We start from the raw sequence: 22,337 nt of genomic DNA, 5'->3' as shown, positions 1-22,337 counted from the left end.
CCGTTATCTTTGTGTTTAATGAAATACGGTCAGTGATGCCCTGGAATTTTGAATTTACAAATGATAAACGTGGGTGATTCATACAGGATTAGAAACACAAGCATCCTCCACAATTCAATGCACATTACTTGAGGTACCAAGGTGATAATAATTCCTTATGAATAGGGCTTAGTTTAGGACACCTGGCTGACTCATTACATTGGGTCTACATAGCTTGTTGTGCAGATTTTCTGGATTGGTGTCATAGTCCTGTACGTTCAATTATGCCACAATTTAAATTTAATAGCAGGTTTAACTTTTTATAATTTTTTTTGAGGGGGGATGATTGTAAGGAGTATGTTTTGGAGTTGCTGGAGTCGAATTTCTGGGTTAGAGAGCAACTTAATTGAGCATTGGCTGCACAGCAGGTTGCACAGTGTGATGGCTCTTGTTGTTGACTAAGATTTATAGCTTTGTTTTTATCATTCTCTATCTTTAAAGACGACTCATTATCTGAAACCGCCATATGGTACCATCCATGAAATTGTCTATACTCTTTCACCATTTTGATATTCAACCAGGTACTTTTAGATTGTCCTTGTCTACGGCAGCCTTGCTAGATGTTCCCATATGTTATTGGTAGTGTGTGAGCGACAGTAGATCAGAGACCATTAATACAGCAGTATGCTGGTATAGTGGTGTCTTGTGCACAGACATCATCAGTGCAGTCACTGACATGTGAATCACAGTTTAGCCAGGCAGAAAATTGCCAGCAGCCTGTTAATAGGATGCTGTTTAACCAGTGGAAGACTGGAAAGAGGGAGGGTCCGTGATGTTACTGCTTTATGAAGCTGAACCTGTCCACAGCAGTGATAGACACACTATGCACACAAAACATGCATTCCTATGAATGTCCAATTTTAACACATGTAATCAAACACGGTGTTGGTTTAAGTTTTTTTCTTGTTAGTGATGCCAGTGAGATAGATAAATATAGAGTTCATTTCAGAAGCCCTGCACATTTCAGAAGCCCTGCACAACACAACCATGCACTTATTTTAATTCAGCAAGTGTAAGCTAAGGATTTGTTTTTATTGGCCCATCATAGACAAAACAGAAATTTTGTCATTTTGTCATCATAGTTTTAGAAACCTTTTGACAAATATCATGTCAATATTGGTCATTGGGGGCGGCTATGGCTCAGTTGTCAGTCGTCTCTCAAACAGAAGGTTGGGGGTTCAATCCCCAGCTCCTGCAGCATCATGTCCGATGTGTCTTTGGGCAAGACACTTAACCCCAAGTTGCTCCTGCTGCTTCTTCAGCAGTGTATAAATGTGTATGAATGAGTTTAGTTAGTTTTAGTTAGATGGTCACTTAACATAGCAGCCTCTACCATCAGTTTGTGATTGTGTCGGTGTGACCTGCAGTGTAAAAGCATGTTGACTAGTCAGAAGACTAGAAATGTGCTATACAAGCTTGTTAATCCATTAAAGAAGCTGTAAGCAGACATACATCTATACATTTCATTTTACCGTTTTCCCATGCTAACGATTGGATTTCAGCTGTTTCTCGAGATCTATTGATCTCATTATCGCAGGACAACGCTGGTTTTCCGTGACTTACATTTCTTAAGATCTCCTGAATATATCTTAAATTATCCTATCATGAAAAAAACAGCAATGTTATCCAGAGATAACAGGATAAGTTGGGATCTTCAGAAAATAACAGTATTTTACTTTTACTCCAAGGAAATAAGATGAGTAAAACTGATGCATGTCGGCTTAGGACTTCTCTAATATGCAGCCAGTAGAAAAATAAATTAAGACAATAATAAATGTAAACTTGTGTTAATGTTTTTTTTTAACATAACGACCTAAATCATCAATAAGTCAACAATAAGCTGAAATAATATCTTATTCATAAATCAACACCTGAACCAAGAAAATGCTGTTCATTAGGATTTTATTTTTTGGAGGCAAATCAATGAATATATGCACTTTATACAGTATATGAGGAGCACATCTCTACAGTTTCATAATGTAAACAATCTCTGAAGAGAAATGTATTCAGTTTAAAAGGAAGCCATAGTCTTCTGTTTTAAACTATTTACATGAATTAAAATATAATTTATAACATCAGATACTTCCGCTTCTATGAAACTAGATTTTAACAATTCAAAAATACTGAAATGCCTTTGTCTCCATTCTCAAGACATATGAAATCACACACAAAAAAACGGAGAAAATAACACCATTTAAAGACATCCAAACTAAGTGGCGTATAAATAAAAAAAAAGAAACGCAAAATAAAACCAACATATGTAAAAATATAAAATCTCACTAGCAGTATTTACCTTTTTGTTTTTACCAAAAACTAAGTTAAAAAAAAGAGAGAAATCATTTGTGAATTTGATAGTCATTAGATGTAAATAGACAATAAAATCAATATTCATGAAAACATCAAAAACAATGTATGCCCTTTATGTCAAAATATTTTCTTCCACCCAAAAGAAAAAAACAACCTCACTCACATTACGCAGATTTTGACAGTTTGCAGTCCCTACTAAGTGCCTATTTGACATCACTGTTGCCATCAAGTTGAACAGATTACCCATTTGATTCTGTGTATTTTACAACTGTTGATGCTGAAATGTGATCAAACACGGAAGTGGAACTCGTAATCAGAATCAGGTCAGTATTGCAAGCACTCCTGTCCTGGTAGGGGCCCGACTGATGGTGTGGCTAGCTGACAGATACATTGTTTTCTGAACCAAAGAAACAGGAAATGACATAAAAACAAAGACTTGTTTTTTTTTTTAGTGGGCCATTGGAAACACAACATCTATAAAAGTGAATATGACGTGGCTGTTGAAAACATCACATTTGTTCATGAGCCACACTCTTTATTGTTTAGGTTTTTATTTTTTGGTCAACTTGCCTATCAAGTTTTATGGGTTTCTTGCCATTTTCCATTTTTCTGAAATGAAGAGTGGAAAGAAGGTATTGCATTCTGACACAGGTTATTCCCTTTGGAAGTTTTTTTTTTTTTCATTTATTTATTTTTTTTAAACTTTTTTTTTCATTTATTTGGATTCGTTGTCCATCGACCTAGGACCTAGACCAAGCGGACAGCGGTATTATTATGCTGAAATGTGTCAACGTGTTCTCAAAACATTGAGGAGAATGGTCAACATCAAAGTTTTCTATAAGAAAGTATATAATCATCTAGATATCTACACAAACACACAAATATATATTCATATATATGTATATACCTTTTTATAATATGGCTATTGAAAAAGTTGTAATTACGTCAGTAATTATTTAATAATAAAACCACATTGGATTGGAAAGGAGTTGAAACTGTTATAACAAAAGCTAGTGGTAGCTTTGTTTTCCCCGCGATTGAGTTTTAAGGCTTGCCATGATGAAAATGGGGTTTTGATGTCATTCACCTCCAAACAATGACGGTACCCTCACAAGCACAGCAAGAGCAACTGTAGGAATCCCAATGTATGCTGCACGCTCAAGATGTAGAAACCATAATTCAATAATCATGTTCATCTCAAAGAAAGAAACGCGGATGGATTTAGGGCACATTTCTTCAACCAACCTCTACCTTTCAGTTTTCTCCGGATCTGTTTCAATGCTAAACTCACTGATCAAAAAAAAATCTAAATTTTTGTTCTTGCAAATTAAAGCATGAGCAGCGGCCTGATGCGACACAATCACTGATGCATCGATTCTGACGTCAGGCTGCAAAGTCTTACAAATGCAGAACTCTGAGATCTTTCAGCGACCGTATTTGGACCGATGTATCTTCTGTAACTTCTGTTTGATCGCTGTTCTTTTGATCTAACGCTTCCTTTTGGTGCTGCAGTCACATTGGGTTTTCTACAGTGTCGACTTAATCTGTATCAACTAGTCTGAAACTTCAACGGGTCAAACCAACATGTCTTTCCTTTTCGTATCCCCCGCTTCCTTTACCAGTTATAAACCTATAGTTTATTAGCTGTTACCGTAATACAAGTAAGTGTCCAATGCAATTCAGAACCTGTGCGCCATCAAAATGTGGTAATAACATAGTTACAACAGCTTCCTTTTGATGAGAGGAAAATATTGTGAAGGTATTTCACTACTTGGGACGTTATTTGTGCAAGAGTATATTGGTACCATTTCTTTTCTATACGTGTTATGTGTTTACGATGCAACTGCCCCTTTTCTTCCCATAGTATTTTGTGTATTTGTGTATTTGTGTGTGTGTGTGTGTGTGTATGTGTGTTGAACAGCAGTCTACATACAGTTCAGTAGCATATTGAATCCGCAGCTCAAAGATTACCCATGTTGTAGTTCAACAACCAACCATATACTGTACATTATTACCTCAGGTTTTTTTTTTTTTTCCCCCGGAAAGGCTGTCTTAAAGATAAGATTATTATGTATTGCATTTTAAATTGCTTTTTAAGAAAACAAACAAAAAAAAAAACATTGAAAAATATTTCATAAACAGCAAAGAAATAGAACCCGCTAGTGTGGTAGTCTAAAGGGAAACTTGGATCTTTTTTTGTCTTTCTTGAACAACAGTGTCGGACTTTGTGTGTGAAGTCATTTCAACTCAATTTTTCCCTTAATTTCCTCCCTGCACTGAACGAACATGAACTCATCAGAACAACACTGACCTGACCGTCTCCTGTCTGATTAGCAATCAACTATGACCCGCCACCGTTAAAAAACGAACACACAATACAATTTATGTTTACAACGAGGCATAGTGCTATATACACATTTTATATTCATATATTATAATATATTCTTTTTTTAATATGTAAACCAGCACATTCTCTCACTTTTTAGTAGTATACATACTAAGCACAAATACTCATTCAGTTGTTCACAATTAGTTTTGTTGAAATTTCTAGGTTTTTTTTTTCTCCGTTTAATTTGAATTGACGACCTTGTTTCTCAATCAGTATGTATAGCACTAAACTGTTGTAGTTAGTTTTGGACATCAGTGAGTCTCAAGAAGGTGCCTCCCTCTTGGCCACTTCACTTGCTGCTTGAATTTTTTTTAAAACACTGAATAAGGCGCCTTTGTACTTAGTGTGCGTTCCTAATAAAGTCAAAGGAGAATCGAGTGATGTAAACATTCAATTTTTTGTGTGTGTTACCAAGGAGTTGATTAGATAGAGCAATGACAAGGAACAGGGTTAGGGAAAGATGGATTATCTGTTAAAAAGCGGGGAGTATACCAGGGGGTTTGGGTAAGACCTAGAAACAAGGCCTTGAACCCACAGAGACAAAAAGCGATAGAGATTTAGTTAGAGGAAGAGTCGGGCTGCGTTTTCTCTTGAAATTCCCGGGCTAGGAGAGGAGGAAGAGAGCAGTCAGTAGGAATGGCATGTCCTTGAAGATTACGAGAAAATGAGGGCAAGGGGAAGCTTGGGAATCTTCCCCTCCAACTGCACTCAAGGACTAACCAAACCACCCACCACTGTTCAACCCCTCCCACCCCGTCCTAACCGACCTGTAAGCGTCAGCAGTGTCCGACTCAAACACGAGACAAAGACAAAACACTCAAGTTACACAAGGACACAAGGTCGAGACTCCAAGAAACAGATACGCTTCAAACCATTATGAGGCCAGCGAAGAAAGAGTCAGAGATAGACAGAGATCATTCCCCTCGCAAGGGGCTCAGTGGTAGGAGGAGTCGTAGTATAAAAAAATCCAACACAAACCCTCAAACTACCCATAACCCCTCCATTTGTTAGGGAAACCCTTACACAGAGAATTTCAGACAAAAAACACAACAGAGCGAGAGACTTGTAAAAGACAGGGGGGGGAGAGCATCCAGAAGAACAGATAAATAAAAAGACAAGGTGGAGCAGGGATGGATGGATGTGAGGTAGAGATGCTCAGCTGATACAGTACCTCCCAGACAAGAATTAAGATTCTTGTCTGAAACTTTTATTCGCTATTTTCAAGCCCATCCCTTGCTCTTCCCTGGCTGTGTTGTCGGTGGCGGTGTGATGCCACCATATTGGCAGGCTTGGAAGCTCTCTCCCTTCTCATGGCTGGTGCTACTGGCTGCATTAGGATTGTAAAATAGGTGCTAACCGGACTGCCTCACAAGCCATAATCGGTCACATGCGGTAAACCATACGACTAAGCAAGTCTACCTTTTAAAGCACCAAAAAGCTCCACAATCTTTGGGCAAGCAGAAATGGGGAAAACGCGGTTACATTCAGATTCTTGAATACATTCCATTTGAACCAACAGATTCATCTACCTCTTAACAATGACGTTTCATGGGTGGGCAATGGGGAGAAAAAATTGGTCTCCTAAGTACATTGAATCCAACGTAAAGCTCTAAGGTCACCGAGAAAAAAAGTGTTCCAAAAAGAATAATTGAACGTGATTTGAAATACTTTTGCCTGCAGTGACTGAGGGATGTCATCTGAAAGAAGACACGACTGGTCTGGATAAATGTGCAGGAGTGATGAATTCATACTGAGTTCATTACTAAAAGCAAACTTTATTTCCCCATTTAATTCCTGCTTGCTGCAGTCCAAATGTAAACAGAAACCGTTGCATTGGCTGTGGCATTCGAGGGGTGTCGCCAGGCTTCAGCCTGTATTTGACACATGTTCAGTGGGACCCTATCAAAGATACATTAAGACCCCTCTAGACAGGGAAAAATATACCCGGAATCAACATATGAGGCCCATGTTAACTTTTTAAACCAAAGTTCTGATTAGCCAGGAAGATATTCCGGTCGAGGATATTTGGTGAGTCTCCAAAGCAATTAACAGAATAATCATCTATTTGCCTCGGGTCTGTTTTTTGGACCAAAGAAATGTCAATGTGTCACTGCTAAGGAACTGCTGTGTTGGTTTGGTTTAGCCGTTAGTTTTGCTGTCTCAAAACAGATAATTTAGTTTCCCCTGACTTCCTTCCCTATCAATTCTCACTACATCCCTCTTTTAATCAACCCTTAATTCTAAAACCAGATCAATCCTGCAAATGGATTTAACCCAGACATTAACTGTTAGATAATTATTTCAGAAGGAGTAACGCTTGAAACATGTGTCACTCCTTGCAATAATGTTAATGAGTTCTTAAGCTGAATCAATATCTCAACATGTTCAACAATGGTTGATTTCGAGGGGAATTTTTCCCAGGTCCAAGTTGTGGTCTTAATGTATAAAACATCTACCAAACAAAGCCCGCAGCAGCCAGTAGCAGAAGCGAAAATATTCAGCATGGCAGAGTTAGAGAATAGATTCAGGGGAAGTGGAGGACAGCGGAGACATTTACCTCCTTACAGTGCATAGATCAAATCAAGGAAGCACTACAGTTACAAAAAAAAGAAAAAAACATGATTTTTTTCTTCTTCATTTTAGATTTGTAAACTTCATCAGTCATCAAATGATTACGTTAAATGTTTTATATATATATTCTTTGTCCATAACACACACACACACACAATAGATTTTAAAATTTTTAACATCCACAATTTTTCGCTAAAACAAAGCAGGGTTTTTTTTTTTCCTGGTTATACAACCACACGACTTCATAGCGAACGCAGCTTGCAGGTTCACCACCCGTAACCGGAAAGAGGGAGTTTTATATTTTCTTTTTTACAAAACAAACAGAACAAAGAACACGCAGACGCAGAAACGCACACCACGACGACCAACGCAACGCAGGAATAGCAAGGATTTGCTACAGATGTCTCTCACGCCCGCTCCCCCAAGGCGGGCAATGACGTCACCAACACATACAGCTTTGTTATTGTTGTTCAGCAGAGAACAGTAGCGTTATTGTTTGTAGTTGTACCATTGCTGTTTAAAGTCCTACTTCCTCGGTTGTCTCGTAACTCCTCCGTACGCCCAGTGTCTTCCTCATTTTTAAGCAGTATCCTCCGGTGAAAGAAACTAAAAAAAAAACAAGGTCCCTATCGTTACTTTATTCCAATGGTAAAAATGTAAACATTTTGCGAGGTTGCCTTGCATGGAGGTACTGAGAGGCCTGTCGGAGGGCAGAGCCGTGTAGTCAGAGAGTTGATGCTGCAGTTTACTAAGGCTGGCCAGTCAGGGGCACTGTGCTGTCAGCGGTGCAGGGATTTCTGGGCCTCCTTCAGCAGAGTGTCAAAGTCCAGTGCATCGTACTTGCTCTTCACAGGACCCGGACCTGCCTCATCTGTGAGACAAGAAAAATACATTGTTAAACCAAAAAAAAAGTCAAATTTAAAGGAGCAATATGTAACTCTGACACCTGTGTTCAGAATGGGTACTGCAGTCCAAATTCAAAACATTGAAATAAGCTCAGATACGTTATATAGAGAACCTTTGATGCATTATTTTGGTTTCTCACAAGTATCAAACAACCTCTGAGCTGTTTCCACCACCACTGGGACTGTTTCCGTTTTAAAACTGTTCACGTAATTAACCATTGGAACTACTTTCTACTTTGTTAATATTACGTTGGTGGCGCTGAACCATGCTCTAAACCAAAGACTGTTGAGTAATGGTTGAGCCAGGATATACAGTGTCTAAAAAAGTTAGGCTGAGAGGTCTTCTTCCCTGGCTGTTACTGAAAGACTGACTAGCAACTTCAGATACAAGAATGATGTCAGAATTCAGAAACTACTAAGCCTACTCAAAGGTGTATGAAGATTGGTGTGTGTGTGTGTGTGTGTGTGTGTGTTCATTACCAAGATCTATGTAGCGTTTCCTTGTCAGCCTCCTTAAGCCTGCAGGTCCATTCTGGAAAACAGTCTCCCGTTCCCTCCGGTGCCTTTGAGGCCCTTGTTGGCGGATCTTTATCACCCCACAGCGCTCCCTAGAACCACACGAGCAGGGCGCCAGAGACGTGCATTAATATGACAGTTTGCTTTTCAGGAAATGAACAAGGTGCATACTGGTGTTGGTAGAGAGTGAACAAGGCCGAATCAATCATATGCATCCTATCATTCAATGTTTACTCAACGAACAGATTGAAAAATGTAATTGGATTGAATCAGTCGAATACAATTATTTTGCAGTGTTTATTGCATCTCGACACGGTTTTCCCCCTCTGGTTGTCAGATTACTTTAGGGAGATTGAGACATACATTTCTGATGACATGCTGTTTACATTTAGAAAGCTCAGTAGGTCACATCTCAATCTAATATGAATTGGCATCGCTGCAAAATAAGTATATAACCTCTATCTGATACACCCTGCCTACACTCAGAATGTGACCCATTTTACATAAACAGGTTTACTATGTCTCCCAACGAAATAGAGAAACCCAGATCAGGACACTTACTCATTGCAGATGATGACTTTGCAGTCCTCTGCTTTGCCGAAAACCTGGAAGCGTTTCCTCAGCATGTTCTGGGTCACGCTGCTTGGCAGGTTGTGGATGTAAAACACCTGGCAGTTGTCCTGGCAACAGGGAAACCATGGCAACAGTAAGGACAAAGGACAATACAGAATACAGGATGGATCAGGAACTGAAGCAGAGAGGCAGAGTGAAGGGCCTAATCCTGAGGCTCAACACTTCAGACCCTTTACATGCAGTTTAATTATCTTAGCTCTTAGCAAAACGCGTCCGATTGTTCCTTATATTAAACTCGTCGGAGTTTTGGGATAGAAGCTATCTCTTCAGGGAATTCTGGTGAGCTGAAAGTTATTGCGATAGAGTTCGTTCGAAAACAAGTTTCTTTCTTTTAACTGCAGCGTGGCATGCAGAATAATGTAGGGCATGAACATTCTCTGTACCTCGTCAGACTTGACTTTGTTCCTCTGCTTGTCGTCAGGACAGATCTCCGAGTTCTCACTGAAAAGAGGGCGAGAAGAAAAGAGGGAGAGAGAGAGAGGACAGTAGGTTGAGATAAGGACAGTCACAAGGTGAAGCTGAAATGTCAGACCTGAGGAAACAGGTGAACTGCGGCAAAAAAAAAAAAAAAAAGGAGCCTCTAATTCCCTCTGACTGCAGTACAGCATGGCTCTGTTCTGCATCATCTCTTCCTCATACGCTCCCTCCCCCTTTTTCTATCGTTGCCTTCGCTCTACAGAAGCAATGTGGCCTTATTCTATGACAAGTCAATCTGTAATTTACAAGGAAGAATTAAGTGCTGACCTTCTCATTAAGACCTTACAATCCTCAAATCTAATATTTTCCATTGGTTTGTTTCCATTATGTTTCCAGTCATACACTGTGCTGTTTACACGCTACAGTGACTCAATAATGGCCGATCCCCAATTCCCAGTTCGGGTAGTCAAATTGAATTTGGCTGTTCAACATAAAAACTATTCCTTCCTTCGTTTTTGTTCTTTTAAAACATCGTCCCCACTCTGAACTGAATCATAAATATCTGGTCGCCTTGCAGAATGTAAGACGAGACGAGTTGATGGTGCATTCAGACCAAAAGTTTCAAGCTTGTAGAGTCAAAGCTTATATAATTTGAATTCCTTAGAAATGTTGCCATGCATTATTTTACCCAAGTATTTTTTGGGATAAATTTGGATTTAAAAAGCATCACTTTCAGACATCAATGAACAGCTTGTAGGTAGTTCACTGTATGTAGTACATTTAGCTGAGTGAACTACACTAAACCACTGGGATACAGAGTATGAATGTCTAAAATGCCCTTAAATAATGCAGGCTTCTCAGGGTTTCTTATTCTCATACTGTGTTCTACCATTATTATCTCTTTCCCTCTGCCAGATCTCGCTTTTCACCGTCTCCCAAACTGAAATGCAGACAGGAGTTTCAGATAATCTCATCTTCTTGACTCACATCTGATAACCCCTCCCTGATTGTCTGTCTCACCTGGAGTCAGTCTTGCTGGCGGGCGAGTCGGGACACAGGTGGAGAATGGGCGAAGGCGAGCGAGACGCAGACGAGCGTTCTGCCTCTTCCTCTGACGCTGGAGGAGTGGCAGCATCAGACTGGCAGTCTGAGCGTGACGATGATGAGATCACTACTGTCATTGCCTGCTTCTCAAGCGGTTCTTCACCCTCCGACACCAGCAGCCTTTCCTCGCCCGCTGTGCCCTTTGCATCTGAAACCTGATCGCTGACCATTTTGGGTGCCAAGTTGCTAACTCCATCGCTACCTCCTTGTGCCTGCAACATGGCGCCGAGCATGGCGGCGCTCCGCTTGCGGCTCTCTCCGAGGCTCAGCGCACAGTAGTCGTGATCGCCGAACGTGCGGTGGCTGTCACTGTCACCCGCCTGGCCCATGCGCCGCAGTTGGGCGTACAGCTCCGTCTGCTCGGGAAGCTTCCGCTGATGGTGGGTGCGGCTCAGCCAGGATGAGCCCTTCATGGAAACGTTGGTGTTGGCGTTTGCAGCTGGGTGAACTGACTCGCTGCATCTTCCTCCACCGTCCCCACCGCTGCCTCCGCCTGCTCCCTCTCCACTCTTCCCTCCCTCTGCAGGTTTGAAGAGCTCATCCTCCACAGGTTTGTGGGGCGGGGTGGTGGGAGGGGTGAGACCTGAGGGTGAGGGAAGTGATATCAACAAGAGCATGATAAAAACAAATACTTTCCTTTTAATGAATAGTCCAACAATTAAAACCTTCTATGGCTAAAGCTTTTTTTTTTTAAATTTTATAACATTTTTTTTTCCGGTTTCAGGAGTACAGGAGTAACTCATCCATCCTTGCCTCTTTGTGTTTGTTTGTTTGTTTGTTTGTTTGTGTTATTGTGATTTCATTGGCAGACCAGTAGCTACCATTAACCCTCCAAATAACTGGTTTTGTAAATGGAATCTGGTGCTTTTGAAACACTGAAACAGCTCTTTCTAAAAAAAAAAAAGAAATATCTCTTTAGGGGTCATTTCTGGGATATTGTCAGACAGTTTCAATAAATTAGCCTCTTAGTGGCAAAAACAAGGACTTTCAGAGGATGTAATTTGATTGGGCGCATGACCTGAAGATTACTTCACAGTCATTTAAGTCAGTTTTTCAGCTGAAGCGACTACCAGAGGAAGTCTATAAACTTGTTGTAAAAATGAGTTATTTAGACCCCATCAGGCCTTGGTGGCAAATAACCGGAATCCGCCTTTCATATTTTTAAGAGACGTGGTAGTGTTATTGATCATTAGTAACCTGTTGACATTAATGTACACCCAGACAAACACATAAGGAGACACGAGATGTATTTACCTGCCGTTCCACACAGATCCACACCGAGCGTCTGCTCGAAAGGCTTGGTGCTGTACTGGGACTCTCTGGGGAAAAGGCAGATCAAAAGAGAGGGAAAGAAATTAAACCCTGCTGTGTCATGTTGGAATTGGTTGTGTTTCTCAAACACTCAAGTCAACTGGAATCCAATAACAGCTTAAAAAGGCTCTCAGTGGAAGCTCCCTCTTTTTTCCCCCTGAAATAAAAGCAGCACACTTTCAGCTGATGTCTGCTGAATTTGAATTATGTCCCCCCCTGTAAATGGTACTGGCATTTTCTCTGCACTCCTCATTTCTTATCACAACAGCCATATGTACTCCGCTGTCCTCTCCCCCTATTCTTCTCCTGCTTTCTATTCCTGGCTGTCTGTTTCTGTTTCTCCAGTTGCCATGAAAGGCAGGAGCGGTGCCGAGTGGTTTGGCTTCAGGCGGGATATTACTTACCCTCCACAGAGAACAGGAGAGTACAATAAAATAAAAAAAAAGTACTTTTGTCTTTTTTGGTGAGCCGTCTGAAGACAGATTCATTCTGTAGATGGAAGGAGGCCAGTTGTTTGTGCAGGAAACACATTTAGCTTTCCAGACTGGTCTGAACTGGAAATGTTCCAGGGTTTGAGGCAGGGATGGGTGGGGAGGTTAATTTGGAAAAGTAATAGCAGAGAGAGGGCACTCTGTCTGGCACAAATTAAAATCTGAATAAGCCAGACAGGGCTCCCAATTCATTAAGGGCCTTGAAATAAATTTGTTGAATTTCTGCCTGGTTTACGTCATTACACATTCAGGATTTTTAAACCATCTTGTGAGATTAAACATGACATGACTACAAACTGTGCTTACTGATATGCTCACAAAAAGTTCCAGCGTCAACTTTTTTTTAGCTATCTTTGTACTCCCTTAAAAACTTTTAGTGGGACACTCCTAGGATGTGTTCTGCAGTTGAGCACTGGTGTGCTGAATATGACCATGTACATGAGAATCATGTTTTGTGACGGTTAGGGGTCACAACTGTTTCAAAGACTTTCTACCTTACCAACACATGTGTTAAATAATGACTACTGCCAGATTATGAAGCATTAGATTATATAATTGACACAATGACGTAAATACACAAACAAAAATCAATTAGTGCTGACTTCACCAGCAAAGGTGATTAACGCAGTCATTTCCATGTTTACAGGCGTTAGATTAGTTCAGCTGAAACAATCCTCTGCTCCTTAATGGAGTCTGCCATCGCTCAGTACTCTATACATTAACAATTCCTGTGATGTAACATGCAACGTCCATTGAATACATTTGGAATTTATTTCAGGCTCTGAAACACCGCCAACGTCTTTGTGCCATTCACACACTGCTCCCCTCTCTTCAACCTGCAGCAGCTTGTGTTCATTTATGACTGAAGATCTGTAGTTTTTTTTTTAACACTTTGTGACTGATTAGGCCCCCAAACATTTTTTTTTGGAAGTTATGAATCTTTTTAAAATCTCAGAAGATAAGAATCTAGATTTTGACATGAATCGATTTTTTCCCCCCACCTCTATGTCAAAGTAATCGAAAAAATTGTACAACCTCATCATGTAGCATCACAAAAAACCTGTTAACACATAACAAGGGCCTGATGCACTCATACGAGGATGATTCAGCAAGGCTTAACAGCTGCTTCTTAAAGGTTGGTGCTGCATGGAACAAGGAGTACTTTTACCCAGCTCGACTGTATGATGAAGCACAGCAGGTGCTTCATGCAGAGATACTCACCCTCTGGACTTGGGGTTGAGAGGCAGACAGAGGCAGGCTCGCTTTTCTGTAATCAGAGGGGGAAAAGTCAGTTACAACCTTGTCTGCCAGTTGTCTTCAATTAACAATGATTCTGAGCGTATGAATGTGTGGTTTTAATCCTGAACTACATTCACACTGCTTGAATGTCTTAGCTGTGGTATTTCCTCATCCTAGTTTGACTCAGATCTTAGTAATCTGGCTCTCATGGATTGTGCTTGAAATCCTATATCATTCAGTTTGTCATCAAAAAGAAGACATCAAATAGAAAATAAAAGCCTGAAGTATGAAGCCTGTCTCTTTTAACTCACCGTTATGGCAGCAGGGTTTGTCCACTTCCGTCGTACTGGCGCTGCCATCACCTGATGTTAGGTGCTCCTGCTCCGTCGTGGTTACACCTCCAGCTTGGGTTGGCAGGAGTTTAACCCCTGCTCTTCCCTCCTCTCTCTCCTCCCTTTTGCTCCCCTCTCCTTCCCTTGCCCGTCCAGGCCGCAGCCTCTTGGCGAACCGGCTGGGGAAGGAGGCCAGGCGTCGGGAGCGACGAACCGAGAAGGAGCCGCTGTCCTCTGCTGACTCCTCTGGGATTTGAAGGGTCTCCGAGGAATAGTTTCTCCTCTCAGGGGAGGAAGAGTCTTTACGAAGCTCTGGTTTAGGTGTGGCGGAGCTGTGGGAGAGGGCATGAGCTGATTTAACCAGGACAGAAGGAGCAGATGCTCCTCCTCTGTTGGGGCTGTGAGAGTGGGAGTAGGGAGGGCTGTGCAGTCTGTAAGGCTTGCTCACATCATAAGAGCTGCTCTGCTGCAGGAGCTCGCGGAGAAGGGAGTTGGCCTTCATCTCCCTTCGCCTTGCAAAGGGGAGTCTCCTCGGGGCACTGTTGCCTGTCCCTGTCAAGCCCCCACTAGTCCCTGGAGTAGCCACCAAGACAACTCTGCTGTGGGAGTTTGCCACGGCTGGGCGGGACGCTTCAGGTCTGGCCCGAGGCCTCTGGAGGTCTCGGTCCTTACGGTCCCAGCCCTGCTGCTTGCGTGTGGGCAGGCAGTAGGTGTGCATGTATGTGATCAGCTCCACCACTGAGCGCAGTTCTTTCTCTGAGCTGAACTGAGGCTTTGCCGGCTCAACAGGGGCAGCATTCACAACGGCCACGCCCTCCACCTCACTGCTGGAAGACTCCTCTTCTTCTTCCTCCTCCTCTTCATCCTCCTCGGACTCACTGTCCTCGTCCTCTTCTTCTTCTTCTTCTTCATCCTCCTCCGTGTCTGGGGCCGGGACGTCCTCCAGGTCCTGGGCGGTGGTGAGGTGGCGGTGTAGCTCGGTGCACAAGCGACCCGCCGGGCGCACAGCTCGAGGCTTGCGCTCCTGAGGAAGGCCACTCTGAGGGCAGAGAATGGGTAAACCATTAGGTTATGAACTACGATTTTGCAGCCTGGAGTTAAAACATTTTTGCCACCTCGGTTTCATGAAGCCAGAAGTGGCCATATTTGGACAATAATTTGTTAATGCATTGCTAAACATTAGAAAGAATGAGGATTCAACACTCTTCTACATTGGCTTTATTTTTTAAACTAAGAGGCTACTTCCATCTTCTGTAAGCAGTCTATCATTCAAACTAAATTTCTGATGCAGAGAGTCAACCTTAGGGGGAAACGCCCTGGTTCTCTGACTCTGTGGAACAGACCCGAAAACCTGGTATTGATGCTTTAGATTAAACATTCTTCATTTTCCACAGAACTTCACTGTGTCTATGCCACCAAATATCTCATCTCACTGTCAACAGTTGTTCATGGAACAAGAAAAATGAACCACCTTGCACCAACAGAAACAGACTGATGAACTCATGGGCACATCTTCAATTTCCTGCCCTGGATTCAGGAACACTGAGCAACACAGATGCAGTAAATGTTGCTTCCGACTTTGTGCAGGATGATTCAGTGTGCAGCTGCAATGAAATGGCTGATTCTATATTACTCATAGAGAGAGAAAAAAAAAAAAAAGATAGAGAGAGACTGTGATTCACTGTTGCACTCTTGCCCTGTCAGTCAATACTCCCGCCATCTGCCACAGCAAAGCCACACTGCTCTAAGACTAAAGCTTAAACACACACACACACACACACTGCTAGCAACAGGGAGGTTAGGAGGTTGTGTGATGGATACAGGGTTGGCTTATCCCAGAACCGCATTCTGGTGTGTTTGTATTCTCTGTGCTTAATCCAGAGCAGAAAGCTGTCTGAAGGCTCACCATGCTCTGTGCTGGTACAAGATAAATGACTGGTGTTGTAATCAATGACTACTTGAAGCGCAATGCTAGAAGCCACCCAATTACTGCTCAGTCATACAGCAGTAGTCATTGTAAATGTCCTCTCTTCTACCAACGTCACATCTATCACAGGCAGCAGCTGAAGGTTTCTTAAAGCTTGAAAAGTCAAATGAAAATAAGCTCAAACTTACTCAGAAGTGGACAATTCTGTCAATAAAGCGTGGCATAAGCCCTCCGATGGACTTAACTGTTATAAATGGTCGAGAGTCTAGCATGACACTTCCCTGAGATGCTACTGGCAATGTTGACAAGTTCATTTTTTGCACCACATTCAACTCTAAACATCCATCAATACTTTCACTAAATCCTCCCCAGCAACCTCCTAGCTTTTCAAATAAAAAAAACATGCATGCATGAAATAGTGCAGTGCTAGCTATTCAATGGGAATGTTAAAGGCTCAGAAAAATGTTGGTCAAAAGAAATTCAACATTAAATGTTGGCATCAAACCAAGTCAGACACCATCCAACAATCTCTCTAAACCAGTGGTCCTCGACTCGTCTAGCCTCAGGACCCACCACCAACTCCTCAGTGAAAAATCAAGACCCAAATTTCAGATCTCTTTCGACCAATCAGATTGATTTTAATGAAAAATTGTGGCGCTTGGACCTCGGTCAGTACAAAACATGTCACTGAAGCAAGAAACTGAACCATACAAACATGTTTAAAAACACTTCACAGACATTCACACATTTGCGACCCACTGATAATGGCTCCGTGACCCACCTTTGGGTCTCGACCCACCAGTTGAGAACCACTGCTCTAAACAAACCCCACTTAAGAGTTTTTGCAGCCTTCTATCATTTGCTTTAAAGAAGAGCCTTTGCAAGATGAGCACAAGAGATAACTTGAAATGAAATAAAAATAGCTGCTCAAAGTTCCTGAACAACTCAAATTTTCCTAGCAAAAAAGAAAAAATGGTTGATAATCTTGACAAAATCAGAACCATTCATCATAAAATGTTGAAATCTTGACACTTCTTGGTCTGATTCTCATCAGCGAAAATCAAATTGCAGACACCTGCTTGAAGTGAACGACAAGAGTGATGCTGACTGAAGAGTTTTATGCAACAGTGGATTACTCCAGCTCTATCTTGCTACCGCTCTGGATTGGAAAAATCCAATTTTGGTTCGCCTTCAAGAGACACAAGGAAGGAGCATGTGAGTACAGAGATGTGTGACCCAGAATAGAACAGAACAGACTGCGTCAGTTCTTCCCAACAAATGAGAAAAGGTGGAGTAATGGGGCAAAGTTTAAAGAAACTTGTGTCTACCATCTTTCTCTGACCTTAAATCAACAGGTATTAGCACAACAACTACTACAGGTGCTTTACCTTGACCAGAGGTCGGACTGGCCGCAGATGTAGGCTTCTGCTACTGTAGCGCTGGCCGGGGACTCTATCCTTGTGTGCGTCGATGCTTGAGGGCACATTGGGAGGAGTCAGCAGCAGCTTCTTCAGCTGGTGAGGAATGAGAGGGAGGAGAATTCAGTTAGGATGCACATACATAAATGGTACTTTTTCTTTTTTTACTACAGAGGCAAATTTCATGTGAGGACTTAAGGGATAGAAAGAGTGCATTCGTCAAAAGTGGTAAGAATATGGGAGGGGGCGGGGAAAGAAAAGTTAAAGGCTAAATATGTCTTGATGACACATCTGTAGTTAAATATTACAACTTTTTACATATTTTATTCAGAACACCAAACGAGACGAGCTGATAAAACGAGACAGCTTTACAGTGAGATAAAAGTGTCCAACATTTGGCTGCTTCAGCCTTTCATTCCAATTTCTAATCTATATTCTGTCGGACGTTAACTCCCTGCAGATGGATGTTTGTACAAGAGAATAACGTGCGGGAAAGGCCACAAGGTTACGAAACTGTACATTCATCACATCCCTAAAGCTGACAGCTACATGGCACATTCACGTTTCCCATTAAAGAGCAGGATTCGACCATTTCTCTCTCTATAATGGCACAGAGTATGACTTATTTTCCTCTCTTTACTCCTCCATCCTTCTATCCTAAGTATGGCTCATTCCCATCTTTCCTTGCCTCTCTCATTTCTCTACCACCTAGTCCCAGCCTTCTTCCTTTCCTTTAATCCCGTTCCGGCCTCTCGCTTCTTTACCTGTTTTCATTCATAAATCTTTGCCATGTATCTTCCCAATCGTCTCCCACTTCATCTTTCCTCTATCTCTCTTAAAGTCATCTTCGTTGGAACTCATACACTTTCCCATCAACGCTGTCCTCTTCCATCTCCCTATCAATCACATTTAATGTTATCTTTTACCACACACCCATTCCTCCTCTCTGTCTCCCTCCTCTTCCCTCAGATCAAACAGGAATAAGCAGTTAATACACGGAGAGGGAAACAGAACAAACCCCTCCTGAATCCTTTCCCTGAGTATTACCTTTCAAATGGATATTACCACAACTGCTCCTCATTTCCCACTATCCTTTCATTGTTTTTTTTTTTATCCATCTGTCTATTCATCCATTCATCCCAGGGCCTATAGCTTCATGACAGGGCTATCAGCTGATATAAATCAGCTTAGGGAGAAAATCCCCCGTTAAGCCGTGCAGCGTTCACTCCAGGAGAAGACAATGCAGAAAATACAGATGTGATCGGAACGGGGATTGGAGCAGGAGGGGCCCCCCCCAGCAAAGGGGTCTGCACAGTAAATGAAAAACACTTCCTGGCATAGTGCGGCCTCAAAGAAATGAACACAACTTATGAACACTGCAATGATGATTTGGTTAATGTGTTTAAATCGCATGGCAAAAAAAACCCATTGGAAAGTCAATGGGGACGCTATTTCTTGAAATCCTCTAGAAATTGATGAACAGAAAGCATGATGAAGTTTGCTTGAGACGTTACTAGTTGCTTATGTAATGCACATAATGAAGATACTGCATTGAGCTGACTTAATGACTTACTTTACGCAAAGCCATCACCTTTTTCTGAACCTAAAGAAGTTTCAGCGTTGGTGGCTAAAACTATGAAGAGCTACCATTTACTGTAAGAGTAGACAGTATCACTCCTTGAAAATCTTTTCCACAGAAATACAAAAATAAAAAGAATGTATTCTGTTTGCAGGGGGGGGGGGGGGTTCCTCACATTGTCTGACACCTACCCCTCCCTCCCCCAGCAGCGGATTCAGATATTGAAAATAACTATATCGAAGGAGTCAGTCTTTATGCAGATGGTCTTGTTTGCATTTCTAGGTTATAAACAAGGTATCAACATTCATTTCTGTCTGTTTCATAACCAGAAAGAAACACCTCACGGGAGCTTTGAAAGGGTCGCTTTTGTTCGCTGGTAGAGCTGGAACACCCTGCACGGAGGCTACAGCCCTCGACACATCGTCCGCAGGTTCAACTACCAGTCCGGGCCCTTCAGTGACTACCCTGCTCTCTCCTCCACACGATTCCTTGTTTCCGCGATGAAGACACATGATTGTAAATGTCAGTACAAAATATGAAGAGGTCGATGTAAATTCATGTATTTCAGGGTTAAGATATGGAGCCAGTCGAAAACAGGTATTTTACAATGTCAAATAGTTAACTAACTAGTACACAGGTTACCTAACCTAACCTAAATATTTGAGCACAAAAATTGTAGTGTTAAGTCAGAGACAGGATGTTTAAGTGTGTTAGCCTGCTGGATAGTTACCGGTACATGTAATAACAGACAGGAGCACAACAAGTTCAGGAAAAAATTCCTTCATCACACTTTAATTCTAATTGAGTAAAAAAAAAAACACTAAAAGTGCTTTATATCCATGATTATCTAGCCCTCTTGTTATTAACACACCATTATCTTTGTTATTTTATCTCCCACTTAACCTTTACAACGCTGCCAGAACATCTATAAATATACTCAACCTACTGACCCACCTCTTGTACAACTTTATATTTGCAACTACAGACATCTGAGAATGGCATTTTAATACCACTTTATTGGCCTTAAAGGTTGGGAAGCATCTTTATGAGAAAGTCATTTAAAACATTGTGGAGGTAAAGTTCATTTTAAATCAAATGGATGACGCAGGAAGCATAAAATGATTCTTCTGTGAGAGAAATAGAACTAGAAAATGTTTTGATGGTGTTTTTTTTGCAGGTTGTTGTACAGGGGTAATAGTTCAACCACATTCTGTGTACAACATCACTGCATAATGCATTACTGCATATTAACCTAATGTTTTAATGAATACAGTTGGCTGGCTGTAACCACAAAATACTATCCGGGTCAGATGACTGACAGGACTATCGCCCACATCATTAATGGGGCCACTGTGGCCCTTTAGTTGGCGAGCCAGCTTGGCTCAGACTGCATGATGATGCTCCTCTAAAGTCTCATCGAGGGAAATGAAGAGGATACTGAAGGTTTGTGTCTGTGTGAAACACTGAAAGCCCTCCGGCAGCAACCGGGCCCCTCAAACACTCTCTGCTTTACTCTACTCTACTCTGGACGCCGTCCAGAGCTGCACAGGAAGCATCAATGAAGGCCTTGTTCTGCGCTGGGACAAATACACACATTCTCCAACACGCACACACACACACACACACACACACACACACACACACACACAGGCTAGGAAAAAAAGGAGGCGCTATTGCAATCATGCAAGAGTAAGGTGACGTACACATAAATAACAAATACAAATACGTCAGTGGAGAAACAAACAAGAACAGAAACACACACATTACAGAACAGCTGATTGGCTCAACAATGAGGAAGTAAAGACACAAACTAATGGTGTGAGCAGGTGAGCAGCACATGATGGAGGTGATGTGAGCAGGGCCATTTGAAATCGTTTTAGATACTGTCTATGAAAAGCCATCTTAGTTTTAAAAATAGACCACAGTCGGCATTGCTTGTTGAACTTAATCCTTATTATATTAAAGACGACTGAAAGTGTGTCAGTATTTCAACGTGTGCAATCTGAAAAATCGGCTCAAAATGCAATATCACAACAGAAACTCAAACAGTACGGCCAAACAAAAACAAGAGACTACATAGAGCAGCAGTGAAGGGAAATGTAAAGACAGAACAGAGGGACACTAGACGGATGTGAAATGATAAGAATGGTAAATAAATATATGAAAAATAAACAATAATCATATGATTATGACAATAAAAAGGACACAAGAGAGTCTATTAATATAGGATTTAAAAATATATATATTTAAAAGAAGCATCAGATTCTCCCAGCTCTATCACCTCGGGCAGGCTGTTTGGAGAAATGAGACGCTCAGCTTTGAACTAATCATAGATCAGAGTAAGTATTTGGTTTGTACAAGAAAATAATCACAAATACTGTTTTTACAAAACTGCATTTTAAAATGTGTGGTTTTCTTTATAGATGTCTTTAATGATTCAAAGCTTAGATATAATCACTTCATATCAATCTATCAATTCATTTATAACTCTTAAAACACTAGATATCTGTCTTTATATTTAGCAAGACAGACTGTTTTGTAATATACATATCGACTTACTGAAACGAGAATTTAAATATGTTAATCAAATGACATATAGAAAAGAGAGATACTTATTTTTGTATTTTTTTCATATAAGAAGTAGGTCCATAAGAGGTTTAAATAGTTAACATAAATTGTTAAATATGGATGAACTTGCAGCTGTATCTGATTCCAATCAAGCTTTTAAAGTTACTCATCACTTAATGAAGTACACATGCAGTTTATTTGAGAAGACACACTTTTTTCTTTATCACTCCTCACCAGTAGAGGGCAGCGCCACACTCAGGCCTGAGGACATGAGTGACAGCAGTCGAGTGACGGTAAACCACTCAACTGATAGAAACAGAGGATGAAGGAGACACACACACACACACACACACACACACACACACACACACACACACATCTGGCAGCTTTGGTAGAGTAGACAGAATAATGTAATTACAGCGGGCTTTTCTGTGAGAGTGGATGTGAATGTCAGGTTGCTATTTTTGACATTGATATGGAAACAGAGGATGCAGGATACTGTGACATGTATGGCAATGTTTAAATGTCCTGTTTGTTTGTTTTATCAGAGATCCTGAAATTGCACTGAGATCTCTTTTGGCCGAAAAGGAC

At 41.3% G+C, this 22,337-nt stretch overlaps 1 protein-coding gene across 1 annotated transcript in view; it reads right to left on the bottom strand.

Annotated features, from left to right (window-relative positions):
- Nucleotides 1-1,924: 1,924 nt before the first annotated feature.
- Nucleotides 1,925-22,337, bottom strand: part of ppargc1b (peroxisome proliferator-activated receptor gamma, coactivator 1 beta) — a 96,001-nt gene continuing 75,588 nt past the window's right edge. The window contains exons 4-12 of the mRNA XM_020637497.2: nt 17,570-17,695; nt 14,234-15,293; nt 13,905-13,950; nt 12,136-12,200; nt 10,798-11,464; nt 9,744-9,801; nt 9,289-9,407; nt 8,692-8,819; nt 1,925-8,177 (exon numbers count right to left, since the gene is read on the bottom strand). Of these exons, the coding sequence (XP_020493153.2) occupies nt 8,086-8,177; nt 8,692-8,819; nt 9,289-9,407; nt 9,744-9,801; nt 10,798-11,464; nt 12,136-12,200; nt 13,905-13,950; nt 14,234-15,293; nt 17,570-17,695 (2,361 nt within the window). The 3' untranslated portion in view covers nt 1,925-8,085. The remainder of the gene's footprint in view (nt 8,178-8,691; nt 8,820-9,288; nt 9,408-9,743; nt 9,802-10,797; nt 11,465-12,135; nt 12,201-13,904; nt 13,951-14,233; nt 15,294-17,569; nt 17,696-22,337) is intronic.

This window comes from Labrus bergylta, chromosome 9, assembly GCF_963930695.1.
Source record: "Labrus bergylta chromosome 9, fLabBer1.1, whole genome shotgun sequence".
NCBI lineage: Eukaryota > Metazoa > Chordata > Actinopteri > Labriformes > Labridae > Labrus > Labrus bergylta.
This window is presented reverse-complemented; position numbering and strand designations above follow the sequence as displayed.